The sequence below is a fragment of the Pundamilia nyererei genome, unplaced genomic scaffold, assembly GCF_000239375.1.
Source record: "Pundamilia nyererei isolate P.nyererei 1_Seehausen unplaced genomic scaffold, PunNye1.0 scaffold00184, whole genome shotgun sequence".
In the NCBI taxonomy this organism is placed as follows: domain Eukaryota; kingdom Metazoa; phylum Chordata; class Actinopteri; order Cichliformes; family Cichlidae; genus Pundamilia; species Pundamilia nyererei.
The window spans coordinates 567,362-581,519 of NW_005187585.1; the positions used below are offsets into that span (position 1 = coordinate 567,362).

At 41.8% G+C, this 14,158-nt stretch overlaps 1 protein-coding gene across 2 annotated transcripts in view; it reads left to right on the forward strand.

The window, feature by feature from the left end:
• The window catches only part of fbn1 (fibrillin 1), a 63,857-nt gene that overhangs the window by 9,799 nt on the left and 39,900 nt on the right, over positions 1 to 14,158 (forward strand). The window contains exons 7-16 of one of the 2 annotated variants that reach the window (XM_005746852.1): positions 7,460 to 7,657; positions 8,680 to 8,805; positions 9,578 to 9,703; positions 10,727 to 10,879; positions 11,137 to 11,337; positions 11,771 to 11,923; positions 12,002 to 12,121; positions 12,207 to 12,332; positions 12,551 to 12,673; positions 13,569 to 13,691. In XM_005746852.1, the coding sequence (XP_005746909.1) occupies positions 7,460 to 7,657; positions 8,680 to 8,805; positions 9,578 to 9,703; positions 10,727 to 10,879; positions 11,137 to 11,337; positions 11,771 to 11,923; positions 12,002 to 12,121; positions 12,207 to 12,332; positions 12,551 to 12,673; positions 13,569 to 13,691 (1,449 nt within the window). Of the gene's footprint in view, positions 1 to 7,459; positions 7,658 to 7,681; positions 8,134 to 8,679; positions 8,806 to 9,577; positions 9,704 to 10,726; positions 10,880 to 11,136; positions 11,338 to 11,770; positions 11,924 to 12,001; positions 12,122 to 12,206; positions 12,333 to 12,550; positions 12,674 to 13,568; positions 13,692 to 14,158 lie in introns of those variants that run through there. The other variant, XM_005746853.1, reaches the window with a different exon arrangement.

Sequence of the window (14,158 nt, forward strand, 5' to 3'; positions counted from 1 at the left end):
CATGCATCAGAAACTACTGATCTACTGTGATTTTCCTGCAAAACCCTCTCTAGTGTTTACAGAGAATGGTCCAAAAAAGAAAAAAGGTCCAGTGACTGGCAGTTCTCTGGGTAAAATGTCTTGTTGATATCAGAGGTCAAAGGAGAATGGCCAGACTGCTTTGAGCTGTCAGGAAGGCAACAGTATGGGTATGCAGAAGAGCATTTTTGAATGCACAACATGTTGAACCTTGAAGCAAATGGACTACAGTAGCAGACGGCCACACCAGGTGTCATTGTTTAAAACTTTGCACTAAAAATCCAGGTAGTTATGAAGGCAAACGAGGCTCCAGTCCAATACTAGCAAGGTGTACCTAATGAAGTGGCCAGTGAATGTATATTTATAGAGATTAGGTCATAATTAAGTGAAGCAGAGAAAGTTGGCCGATACATTCAGTGGCATTTTTGGTTAAGCTACTTTCCCTGGAATTTCCTTGGCTATAATCCATTACCTCCCAAGAGAAAGACATTGTGCTCTCACATAAATACAAACAGATGCATAAAGTACATGTATACATACACCCCACAGGGTTGTCTTAATGTAGTTTACAGAACTGCGTCCCATTATGGCTCTATCTTATCGCATTAGCAAGAACACAAGCTTTCCACACACGTCATGTGACCAGAAGTCACTAAACTCAGGAGTTCGAGGTTTTCACGGCTGTAGCGTTATCATGACGTTGTCATGGCTCAGCATGAACATACTGAGCTGTGTGTGCTAAACTGGCTGGCGATCTGCTGACCAGTCGTCCCACCACCAGGCACAGCTGACTGCAGTGGAAATGCAGTCTGATACATGAACGTGTTCTTTGTTCGTTGCAAATATGATTAAGGTTGGAATGTGGAATTGGTGATTGCATGCAGGGCTCCGTGCTCCGGCTGTAGAGTCATTTAACTGTGGAGCAATAAAGTCGAGCTTTCAGTATGACACCATTGAGACAGTGGGGAAAGACTGGCCTGAAATGGTGCTACACGTGAGTTACACAGTCAACAAGTCAGCAGCCAGAGCACAACAGGGAAGTGGGTCAATCAGCTGAGGGGCTCTCTTAGCATCTCACTGACACCCCCAAGTGTGTAAGTCTGTGTGTGTTTGAGTTCAATTTGTTAGTCCGGGGAGGATGAAGAAATCTGCTGACATGCCATTAGGGAAGGCCCCACCCAAATATTAAGACCCATAACACGTGCAATGAAACACACACATGCACAAATCTCACAAACATATGCAAATTACACACACATAAAAGCATGTAAGGTGTATGTAATGAACACCATCTGCAAGGGAAAAACTTAGGAAGGGTGGATATGGAGAAGGTGTGCAGATATCTTTGTGTATGTGTTCCTGGAGTTAATCCAGGAAACTCTTTTACCCACTTCCCGTCGTGCTTTCCCTCGTTTCTTTTCTCGATGATGCTGTTATTGTGCATAAACTCGCCGGGCACTGAAGGAGCATTTCTATTGTGTTCTAAAAGTAACCAAACCTCAAAACAAACACTAAAGAGCTAACGAATCAGAGTCAACGCAAAGTCTTGAATCTAAGATACTTTTTTACTGAAGGAGCTAAAGCAGCTACTTCAAAATGTTCCCACCACGTTTTTCCAAACTAGGGCAAAAACAAGAGTAACATTTTGCAAGTTTTGCTGTGTTTTTGAGATCATCGCTGGCTGGAGTGGGGATGAGGAGTTGGGACATGGGCAGAATTTTTAAGTGTGTGCATGTGTGCGTGAGCGTGTTTGTGTGTGAGCACGTGCGATTACTCCCAGATGTACAGGACATGGGTGGATCCCCCAGCTGTATGCAGTTCACAGAGAGACAGTAAGATGACGGATGAAATGACACCATTTTCACCCTACAGCTGTCTGCCTCTCCCTGTTTACCTCAGCTGACTGTTTAAGTGCAGTGCTTGGATCTACTTTATCTTGTGCTCAGATCTTTCGCCTTAACACTCACTCACTCTCCTCAGCTAAGAGCTGTAATAAGCAGATATCAAGTTAGATTGTGTACTTAGAGCATTGTGAATAAGACATAACAACCTTTTTTTTTTTTTGATGAAAAGAGAAACCTGAGTTCTCTTTATACAGCCTGTTGCACTCACTCAGCCTGGGCTCCATGTGAAAACTTTCCATAGCTCCTCAAACTGCTTTGCCTACATAGAGATTTTCGCTTTGTTATTTTAGATGAGGCACACAGTGTTAGATAGAAAATAAGGCTCACAGTTAGTTAAAACAGAACATTCTTGATTAGTAGATCCCTTAAGTAACTTAGGCAAAATTTCTGTGTTAAGAAAATAGAGTGAAAGCAGGAAATACTGGAGAAAATTCCCCCCTGAATATATCTTTTTTAAAGCAATCTTTGGCTTTCTAGTCTAGATTTTCATAAAAAAAAATCATTCCACTCCTGTCAGCACTGGCTCTTTGATCACTTGCAAAATTATAACCATTTCCTTCTGTTGGAGATTTCATAGTTCATGCTTTTTCCCCTCTCACCTCGATTATTGCAGTTCTTTTTGTGTAGTCAAGCCTTATCTCTCCTGCAGTTTGGAGACCATATCACCCCTGTGCTGGGCTCTCGTCACTGGCTACCAGTGAAGTATAAAAATTGGTTTTATGATTTCTCCTTTTGTTTTTAAAGCTGTGGCACCTATTGATACACCGCGATTTAATTGATATCAATAGTGATCCTGTTTATCAATACTGATACTTATGAATACTTGTATTGATAACATGCAACATAGGCAACATAGCTGTGATTTTAATAACATCATATGGCTGGTTTTGCAACTCTTGATACAAACCGAGTTAAGCACAACTTTGCCAACTTTCAAGGTGACTAGAGAAGATGATAACATTTGAAGACATTGAAGCGTCAGCAATTTTTGAAGTGTGATAAACAACTTTATTGCTTGACGAGCACACTTCGGCTAGTGGTCTTCATCGAGGTCATCATGTTCTCACTCTTGATGAGTTAGCAAGCTAATGTCAAGCAGGTATTGAGGTTTCTTGCGTGGCGCAATGTACACATTGCTTGAGAGTTGTGTGTTTGAGTATTTGTGTTTGTAGACATATCCGTCAATTCTGATCAAGCTACAACAGCAGCAGTATACGAGCAACCAAAGTAACGAAAAATAGCTTTTTGCCAACTGGTGCAGAAATACAGATTTTCCCCTCACGACCATTGATTGCCAGATGGTTGCAGACTGGTCTCTAGATCAGTGTGACCAGGGCCTTATTCAACTGATTCTACATTGTTACCATGATTGTCCATTTTATAGCAATTCACAGTTGTTGTTAGCTTTTGGCTCCTGACCATACTTTAACAATGCAAAAGAATCTAACTTGACTAGTTGTGTTTTTTCCTGCTTGGTATTGTTTACCAGTTGTGGACAGGTTGGTCATGACTAAGCTAAAGCTTTAGAAGTGAAGCCTGATTAATTATTACTGCCTTTGTTACTTATTGAAGTTCAAGCTCTGGCTGCCGGGCTGAAGTCTGCATACCTTTAGCTCTACCATCACTCTGGGTTCTTTGCTAACTTTGTGTTAGCATGCTGTCTTTGCAGATGCTTGCAAAGAGCTGATGTTGAGTTAGCAGCAGTGGAGTTGTTTTTGTCCTGGACTTTTCTACTTTACCATCACATTCTTGTTCTTCTGTGCAATAAAAAAAATAAAGGCTATGTACACATCTCCACTCCTCAGAAGTTACAGTCTGCTCAACCATTTTCCTCCTCCAACATATTTTAACAATGACTGCAAATGCTGAAATTTTTTAGTTTCACAAATCCGACCCACATTAGAACTGGCGAGCTCTGCTAGAGCAAGCAAGCTGCACAGCTTCGCATTTACGGAATCTCATATTTGCAAGTGTCTTGTTAGGTTGCTGGTGTAACTTGTTTTCCACTGCTATCTATCTGCAGTCTAGCTGCTTTTTTCAATAAAAAATGTTATGAAGAGGCATTTATTCAAATCAGATGTGATCGCTTGACTGGCAGCTTCATTATTAGAGGATAACTTGTAAAACATGAATTATGTTAGAAGGGTAGAATATTATAGATGAATTGATTGGCTTTAATACTGACAAGCTTTTCTGCTACCTAGTTATTTCGATATTTCGTTATGTCTGCTGTGCCTAGCCAATCAACTGCTGGAAGTGCTTTAATTTACTACTCACATGGGTGAGTTTAGACCCGTTTTTTATCAGAGCACCCCTAAAAAAATATTAATAGTATTAATAACTTTTCCCCCCTAACTTTTCCATTGATGACAGTACAGGATAGGATGAAAACAGGTTTTATGTCCAGTATTGTTGATGTCATGATGTTACAGTGCGCTCACACAGAGGTGTTGCTGCTTCAACAGCCTGGCTTGTCATTAATCGCTTAATAAGACTTTCATTGCTGCGGCAGAAAGAAGACGAAGAGGTAATCTAATGACACAAATCAATGATGCAGATTTAAAACACACTTTAACTGGAATATAGCAAAAGTTCAAACTCTTCTCATAATTGCATTGTTATGCATATAAAGTGCCTGTTTTGTTTAAATTGTTCTCTAAATAGTGTTAATATTAGCTAACGTAGAGTAAAACATATTTGGAGTTGCCAGCCAAGGAGCTGATATACTTTATTACTTTTGTTTGCTAAAAAATGTTCATTCCTGTTCTGATCGAATTGGGCTTCAGTGTTTGTTTACAGTACAACTCCAGATCCAGGTGACAGCAAGTTAAAATGATCCAGCAAAAGCCTGTATTCAGTTTTAATATTGCTATAAACTGATAGTGATCCGTTTATGTCTTTTATTCACTGTAATGTTTAGATTTTGGGTGATAGTACAAAGAGTGACAGAGGAGTATAGAGAGGGAAAAAAGGGAGAGAGCAAAATGAAAACAGCAAAGAGAGAGAGCAAAAAGAAACAAGAGTAAATGTAGACAAAATCACCCAAAATTATAAAGCTGTAGCTTCTGTTTGCCTAGCTAGTTGAGTGAAGAGGATGGACAGGAAGAACGAGGGAGCAAATTGTGAAGTTAGCTGGGGAAAAAAAAGTTATTTTTCACAAAGTAGTTTTTCATGTACTTCATGGATGCTTTGCATGTTTTGCAGTAGGACACTTATAAAAATGCCACTGGACATTGTAAACAGAGCGTATTGATATGAATGGTAGCATTTTACAGGACTCATACCACTGTAAACATGGCATGAACAGGATGGTTGCCACTACACTGATGTGACAGACTATAACACTCTTCTCCTGTGCTGATTCGGCATAATAAAGGAAGGGTTTGTGTGAACTGGTAAAAGAACTTTGTTACCAGTTTGCTTCATGTACAGGTCTGGGGTGGTTTCCAGTGTCTGTACTGAATATTGCTACTTTATGTGACTGATGATTTGGTGGGCTGCTTCTATGTGATTAAAACACTGCATGTTTTGTGCATGTTTCTCATCTTGTCTCCTTTGGCACAAATGGTTCCTTATCTTCTTTAACTAAAGGCTCCACCCTAAAATAGTTTGCATTTGAAGGTAACACTGTAATGTGTATCTAAGTAAATTTAGGTTTGTAAATGTGAAAAGGGTTGATTACATTTGTAAACAGCATGTTGCATTAATAATAATTACTAGGAACTGCTGACATTATGATTGGGAGCTGAGCCCCCCTAAACTTTTGAACCTAGAATCACCCCTGCTGTACAACATATGTAAGTTATTTCTTTTTCATTATATAGTATTTTTTGCAAAAAGATGAAGTCATGTTACAATGTGTGCTTGGATTTGTTTTGCTAAGGGTCCCATGAATGTACTACAGCATGAAAAATTAAACCAATGAAGAGGTAGAGCCCTCGTTTGCCTTTCAGATTGCATCTAAGGTGTGGGCTGCCTCTCACATCCTATGAGCAATCAGGGAGCAACATTCAGCACAAATTTAAATGAATTAAACTGGGAATTAACACAGAAGTGGCAAAACATGGGAGTGTCGCACTGGGTTGTGTTTAGCCTGCAGTCTGATTGTTGACTTTTTGGTAACTTTCAGGTTATTATTGTTCAAGAAAGAGACATTATCCTGGAGTGTCTCATGGAGGTTTTCCAAAATAGAAATACTCAAGTAAAGTACAAGTATCTTCAAACTGGGCTTGAGTAAATGCACTGCGCTACTTTCAGCTGCTTGTTGGAGGGAGAAGTAGACAAAGAATCAAAAGCATTTGGTCTCCAATTGAGCCTGAGCAGGAGGGGAGTGAGAAAGAGAGATGACCCAGTTCTGTTTCACACAGTACTGGTGCCAGAGGCAGAGAGACGGTGGAGGCTGGGGTGCACGTGACGGGACTGGGCTGGGCCCCGGTCCACATGGGAAACTCACAATGTCTCGTTTGTTTTAAACGACTGCGCTGCTGGAACTGGTCTCCCTTTTTCCTTACTGTCTGTTGTCTGCTGTGAAATGTGGAAATGATTTTTGTCTTTGGCTCATGTCCAGATTCTTTTGGGAAAGATGTATCCCCCTCCTACCCTTTTCTTCTGTGCCCCTATCTCTGTTCCATCTTCATCTTCCAGGCCTTCACCTGATAAGAGTAAATGATTGTGTAAACTCCTTGGGACTTGTAAGGAGAGAGTGGAAAAAAGAGGGGTTAGATAAAGCAAGCAGTCGGCTCTAGGGAATCTGATTGGAAGGGAAGGAGAGATGAATAGTCTTGATGGAGGGACTTTCTTTACACTCTGTTATTTATTATTAGCCTTTTAGTTTTAATTCTAGGCTGTAGTAGCTAGTGTGGAAATCACCTACTGTGTTCCACAGACACACCCTTGCCAGCCAGCCAGCCTCCGGTGGCTTTAGGGATGATGATCTATACCCTAGATTGTGGATTATTAAGAAAATCGCAAAAGGTAGCAAACTGCTGATGGTAAATGTGACATTTTACAGAATAGCAGTAGCATCGGTAACTAATGAGCCGGTGATCATATAATAGAAGCAACAGACTGAATTTTCTTGTCCTTGCTTGTGTCCGTTGCTCTCCATAACCGCCCACACAACTTTAAAAGGTTTTCCAGACCTCTTCCCTATCTCTTGTTTCTTTCTTTCTTTCACTCACTTACATACACACACACACTCACACAGACACGCGCACACATACACACACTCACGAACAGTGCACCTGAGAGCCAGACCAATTAAAATGCCAGGAAAATACAATGCATGCTTTATGGAGTGCGTTACCGTCTGCTCTGCAGGCCCTTTATCACTTATAATCTAAGTGTGTTGTAGATGTCATGTGAGATTACATTGAGTTTGAGCGTTTGTGTATGCCAGACAGCCATTCGCTCACTCACTCAGGATAATGTTCATATTCTGTGATTTTAAGCTCCAGCTTCAACCTTTTTTTTTGGCCTAATCTTACAACCTGTCTTTTTGCTTTGGGTTTAAAAAAATCACCCTTTTACCTCTGCAGACTATCGCACCGGGCCGTGCTTTGCCTCAGTAAATAACCAGATGTGTCAAGGACAGCTCACAGGCATTGTGTGCACAAAGACTCTGTGCTGCGCCACAGTGGGACGGGCATGGGGTCACCCCTGTGAGATGTGCCCAGCCCAGCCTCACCCCTGTCGAAGAGGGTTCATACCAAACCACCGCACCGGGGCATGCCAAGGTAAAGTCTATTCCTCTGTGTCTCTGCCTCCCAGTCTGTTTTCCTATCTTTCTTTTTCTCTGTTACTCTCCCTCTACCCTCTGCGTTCTTTGAGTAGTGTGCTGCTGCTGCCATCTTTTCCTTTAACTCCTTCTCCCTCCTTGTCTGCCTTCACCCCCCTCCCTCTGTCACCCCCTGAGCTCTGCCCACCATCTTTTTTCCAGAGGATTAGCTCTAATTGGGTTAAATTGGGGTGGGTGGCAGTGCCTCCCACATGTGTATGGAATGCCCGCAGACGCCCGCTGCGGCGGGACTGTCAGAGTCAGTAACACGGGTCAGTGGCGGTGCCACGTGGGAGAGCTCATTTCTGGTAAGACGGCCCTGTGTCTGCCTGCTCCAGACCCAACAACATCAGAACCTCCGCAGGGGAGGCGGACCTGAGCCAGGACCCAGAGGAACATGGAGTACTCTGAGACAGCATCAGGTCACAGCCTCCTGTAGGTTTCCAGCCTGAGACCTTCGTTTTAGTCTGTCACATTCATTAAATGAATTTCATTTAATCATCAGCATCACTGACAAAGTAACAGATTAGAAAGCTGCACAAACCTGATGGTCCAGGTCACCTCACAAATGGCGTCATCATGACCCTCCTTTCAAGCAATATCTTTATGTGCGTTAGTCTTCATGTGCGTGTGATCATAAATGTATCGAACCTGATGCTTTACAGTCAGCCTTTTTTTTTTCTATATTCACTTCATTCCTGTTTTTTTTACCAGTTTGGTTGCAGTTTTTGTTCATTCTGCTGGAGAAATTCCTCTCCCCCTGTTTCTTTTCGTTTGTCATACTGTTGATCTCAGGAAAGTCAGAGAGAGACTGTAAAAACAGACCCATGTACATCCAAGGCTGTTCACATTTGTGCGTTAAACTCAGTCAGCATGTGTATTAACTTCCTGCTCCTCTTCTAAGTTTATTTTACCACAATAATGTCTGTGTCCTTTGCTGTTTCACCGTTAGAGTATTAATTCTGTGATATGCATGTACAGATGTGGATGAGTGCCAGGCCATCCCTGGCATCTGTCAAGGTGGAAATTGTATCAACACTGTTGGATCGTTTGAATGTAGATGCCCCGCTGGGCACAAGTTCAACGAGATCTCGCAGAAATGTGAAGGTAAGCAACAGTGAAGCCATGAACTGTCTGGTTTTCGGTGTCAGCTTGAATGACAGAGTAGACTTTCGGATATTTTTTAAATCCGTAAAAGTTGAGACAGTTAAAAGCCACATCCGCCAAGATGTGGTTAACTTCACCTCAGTCGTGGTAGTCTGATTATTACTTTGTAAGGAAAGACCACACATAAGCCGCATTTTTGCCCTTCCCTTGAAAAAAGCCTAATTAAAGCAAAGCAGCGCTCTGGTTTCTCTCAGTAACCCCATGTAACACTCAATTTTGATGTTTGAAAGAAATGCTGATGAATTTTGAAAAGAATTTTCCCCCTTCTATACAAATGTTAAAGCTAGACTATGTAAGTTGCTGCTCCAGACTAACTCAGTCTGGTATGGACATTAGATTTGGGAGGCTAATATTGTGTTCGTTTTATTGAAATACTCATCTTTAACTTACGTCTCTTCTTTACAATACTTCTGTTTTATTGCTTTGAATGTTTCACCTTAAAAATGCCCAGAAATAATTACTGGAAAACTTCTGCACTTTGTAAGAAATATTTCAAATGTGTCGAAGTCACAGCGCTATTCCTGCAGACCTTTGTGCTCCATGGTGTGCGTTTGGTATTTAATGGTGCTAACAGAAGAGGTACGGAGGTCCCTGGATTTGATATCCTGTGACAATGCCTCATTTCCGTTGTTCCTGCCAACGCATGCTCTAGTTTTGGAGAAATTCACGTTTCAAGATAGTTTTCACTTTCCTCTCCTCTCCTCTTTCGCAGATCTGGACGAGTGCTCAAACATTCCAGGTATTTGTGGTGTGGGTGAATGCTCTAATACTGTCGGCAGCTACTTCTGCAAATGTCCCCAGGGCTTTTATACCTCAGTGGATGGATCCAGGTGTATCGGTGAGTCCACCTGTCCGCTTTTCCACTCCAAAGAGCTGCAAGTTTCATTGCGTGTGATTTGCTTGTGTTCATAGTTGCAGTCATTATTAGGCATGACAAAATAGGAGACAAAGCAAAAGATGCTGCTTCATTCTCTTTCCTTTTTCCACTCTATTTTGGTTCTTCTTGGCACTGAAAGCAGAGAAAGGAAGCTCTCCAAAGTTCCAGCTGGTAGAATTTAGGTCAATAGTCACTTGTTGAGTTAAACTCTCTTCAAGCTGTGGCGAGCACGTGATGAGAGAAGTAAAATGAAGTCTTATTTCCAGGTGACTTTCTACACAGCTGGAAAACGCTAAATCTATGTGCGTCTTCATAAAGAAAACTCCCGAATGCTTCCTAGTTAAGCTCACTTTCGCTCTAAAACCAGAGCAGGAAAAAAATTAGGTCAGAGCAGCCTCTTACACATACACGTGCATACAGCACACACACACAAACATATGCAACCATGCAGTCACATTACTCCCCCCCAGGAGAGCGTGTTCCTGAGGAAGGAATGTCTGTGTGTTTCGTTTCCAGAAAACCTTTGCCCAAAACATTTTCGTCTGTTTCTCATGCAGTCACACTTCTCGCCCGACCCCCTTAAGACCTCGTGGTTGCTTGCGAGCAGTTCTGTGCCTGACATCTTGTCGAACTGGAGCAAGCGATCTGTAGTTTAGGCTGTCATTTTCTCCACATGAAATCTGCCCCGGATGGTCTGGGTGTGAAACAAAACATGATATATTTATGTTAATGCGCAACTTGAGTGTGAGTCATGCTGGCACACAGTGCCAAAAACTGCAGGATGAAGGAAGGGTTCATATAAATAGGAAATGAGGACTATTGGAAGTGGCTTCCACCTTCCAAATGATGGAAAATCTGAAGCAAAAACAACAATTTTTTTTCTGATTGTACTCTTGCCAATTTGCTCAACACGCAGACAGCACATGCCATATTCCATGCGGCGCGGTTAGTTTAACCGACTTCCTGCTGTGTCGTTTCCCACAGATGCTCGTGGTGGGTATTGCTACGCCAGCCTGCTGAACGGGCGCTGCGCCAACCAAAATTCACAGCTGTTGACCAAAATGCAGTGTTGCTGTGATAGTGGACGCTGCTGGTCTGATGGGTCCACCCCTGAAATGTGCCCCATTCGTGGAACAGGTGCAGTCATTCACATGGCTTAAGAATTGTGATCTTTGTGGCATTGTTATTTAATTATACTCAAAATCACTGCTCTTAATAAAAATGTAATAAATCTGTGAGAATCTATGGAGATTTACAATGAAAACAACAAAAACAAACTTTACAAAGAATAAAATGCAAGTTAACATACAAACTCACTTGTACACACATATTCGCACACACACTAGACAATTCAGAGCTAACCTCTATCTGTTTTTCAAATATGCTTGTTATAGAAGAGCACCAGAAACTGTGCATTCAGATACCCAGTGCACCGATACCTGATCGTGTCCCAGGGAGCCCTGACATACCCAACATCTACCCGGTTCCATATCCTGGGCCTGACATTCCTCAAATTCCAATCAAGGTCCCTGTACAACCTGTGCAGCCTGATTATCCTAGACCACCTGTAGAACCTATACCTATACCTAGGCCAGGTATGTCCCAGCTTTCTGCCCGTGATTGCTTCATGTTTGCATGTTCAACCTGCAATTGATCTTGGATTGCCATCAACATCCAACTTTTGATATACAAACAACCGGTACCGTTGAACTAAAAAATGAATGGCAGTGAGTGTCCTTTCTCAAAGAAACCATCCTTACACAACTGCATAGTAGTATTTAGAGTTATATTAAACATGTCCAAAATCTTTGGCTTTAAAAATTCCGACATACTGTTTTGCACAACTATTATACTAATGCAGTGTTCAGATTTATCTGGCAATGTAAAACTACATATGTGTAATATGCCAGAAACAGGTGTGTTGGCTACACTTCCTGTAAATTAAGATGTTGAACTAAACAAAAATACGATTTTTCGTTATATTACCTCACGTTTTGACGAAACGCTCACGTGATTTTGTTCTATCAGGTCCCGTAATTATCCAAACCCAGAATATCACCAATATGTGCCAGGCCTTTCGTAACCTCTGCCTGAATGGCAGATGTATCCCCACGCCAGGCGTTGGATATCGCTGTGAGTGCAACATGGGCTTCAGGCTGGACAGAAGGGGAGAGTGCATCGGTGAGTTCTGACGAGTTTTCTTAACACAAAACTCAAGGTGCATGCGTTTGGCTGTTAAATTTCATGCTTGCTTTCCAGATGATAACGAATGCGAGAAGAACCCATGCGCGCACGGAGAATGTGTGAACACAGACGGCTCTTACATCTGTCAGTGTCCTGCTGGATTCCAGTCGACCTCAACAAGAACCGAGTGCCGAGGTTACGCATTTACATACATGCAACATATGCGCACTTTAAGAGTGTGTATGTTTACTGTGCTATCTGTTTCTTTTTTCCCTGCCAGATCTGGATGAGTGTGTGGCCAATGGTCGTATTTGCAACAATGGCCGCTGTGTGAACACTGAAGGCAGCTTCCACTGTGTCTGCAATGCTGGATTTGAAATTTCTCAAGATGGCAAAAACTGTCAAGGTCTGTTAACTTCTCATGTTGGTCACTTACTACTCTATGGGGTAAAGATTCCTTTAGTATTTATGACAAATGGACCATGGATATGTTAGAGGTGGTGGAAGCATGAACCATAATGGGTGAAATCATGCACAATCACTGAAAATAATTATTACTAGAGTAAACCTCTAGTGTTACTAGAGTAAACTAGGGTAAATCATTTAGTTCCTCTTTGTCCACAGACCTGGATGAGTGTCTGATCAGGAACATGTGCCTCAATGGACTGTGCATCAATGAAGATGGGAGCTTCAGATGCATCTGTAAACCTGGGTTCTATCTCGACACCAGCGGACGCATGTGTGTAGGTACGTTTGTCCAAAAGCCCACAAAGTGAAGCATCAGCAGAATGTATTTTGAGTAAGATATTCTCTTGACTGCATTTTCGCCTAGCTTGGAGGATGACTACCTCTCTGGCATGTTAATAGCTCTGTTATATGACTCTTAACACACAGGGCAAAAAATCCCCCTAAAAAGCCTTGGAAAAATCCCTTTGCTTCCTTGCACGCCAGTTGGACATAGTTGGATAGTTGGGACCCGCCTGTTTTGAGATTTCAGCAGACAGCCCGCTCTAAACTTGTTGAGTGCAAAGAAGAAAAAACGATTTGGCTTTTTCTTGTTACGTGCTTTAATATGCTGTAATAGCCAACAACTATTGTATATGCCAACATCCGAAGCTATGTCGAACCTTAGATGGCAACTAGAGTTTCATGGTCTCAGACACAGACGTTTGATTTCAGAGACACTGACCTGGTTAAGTCATTACAGAATAAATAAACAGGAGAGTAGAGTGTGGCTGAAATGTGCTGATCTATGCAGCCATTAATGAAATGTGTAGTCTGAAGGGGCCCTGGGGCCTCATTGTCTCTCTCCGCAGTCTGTCTGTCCTCCAAGACACCCAAACAGAACACACACATACACATCATACACATACGTTCATAAACACAGACTTCAGCATGCATGCTTTATCGTGGTGTATGCTCGTTATCGTAATTATTGTAACACAGTGAGAAAACAAAGAGAACACAGAACGTTTTCTTAGCTGAAGTCAAAGCTGAAATTTTAGGAGTTGTGGCTGCATTTTTTTAATCAGTTATTTATTTCAATCTGTTTTATCTTCTTACCTCGTAATATTGTGAAGAGAAAGGTATATAGTTTGATATAGATATATACAGAAGTGTTTTTTCTTGTCTCTATTTGTAGACATCGATGAATGTGAGACTCCGGGCATGTGCATGAACGGCCACTGTGTCAACACTGAGGGATCCTTCCGCTGTGAGTGTATGGCCGGGATGGCAGTGGGCCTGGATGGACGGGTCTGTGTTGGTGAGTACATGGAACTAGAGTGAATTGCGTGATCAAGAGTCAAGAATAATCCCACCATTTTTTTTCTTCTTTTTTTAAAAATAAAGCAAAAAGTTGAGTTTGTACAATTCTAATAAGTCAATATTTGGTGTGACCATCTTTATTCTTCAACACAGCCTGAACTCTCTTATTTAGCTTTCTTGTAATCTCTTTGAGTAATCTCCAGGAATAGTTCTCTGGGCTTCTTGAAGGACATTCAAAGCTCCTCTTTCAAAGTTCTTCCAACTTTTGGACTGTACTGTCAAGATGATCCCACACTGTTTCAACAGCGTTGAGGTCCGGGCACTTGGGAGGCCAATCCATGACTGTTGTACCTCTTGACGTTTGTACTTACCGATGAACCAAAAAACCTAAAGTTTCAGATTTGTACTCATCACTCCCAAATACCTGTTGGTCCAGATTTTTGGTCCAGTTCTTGTGTAATTTGG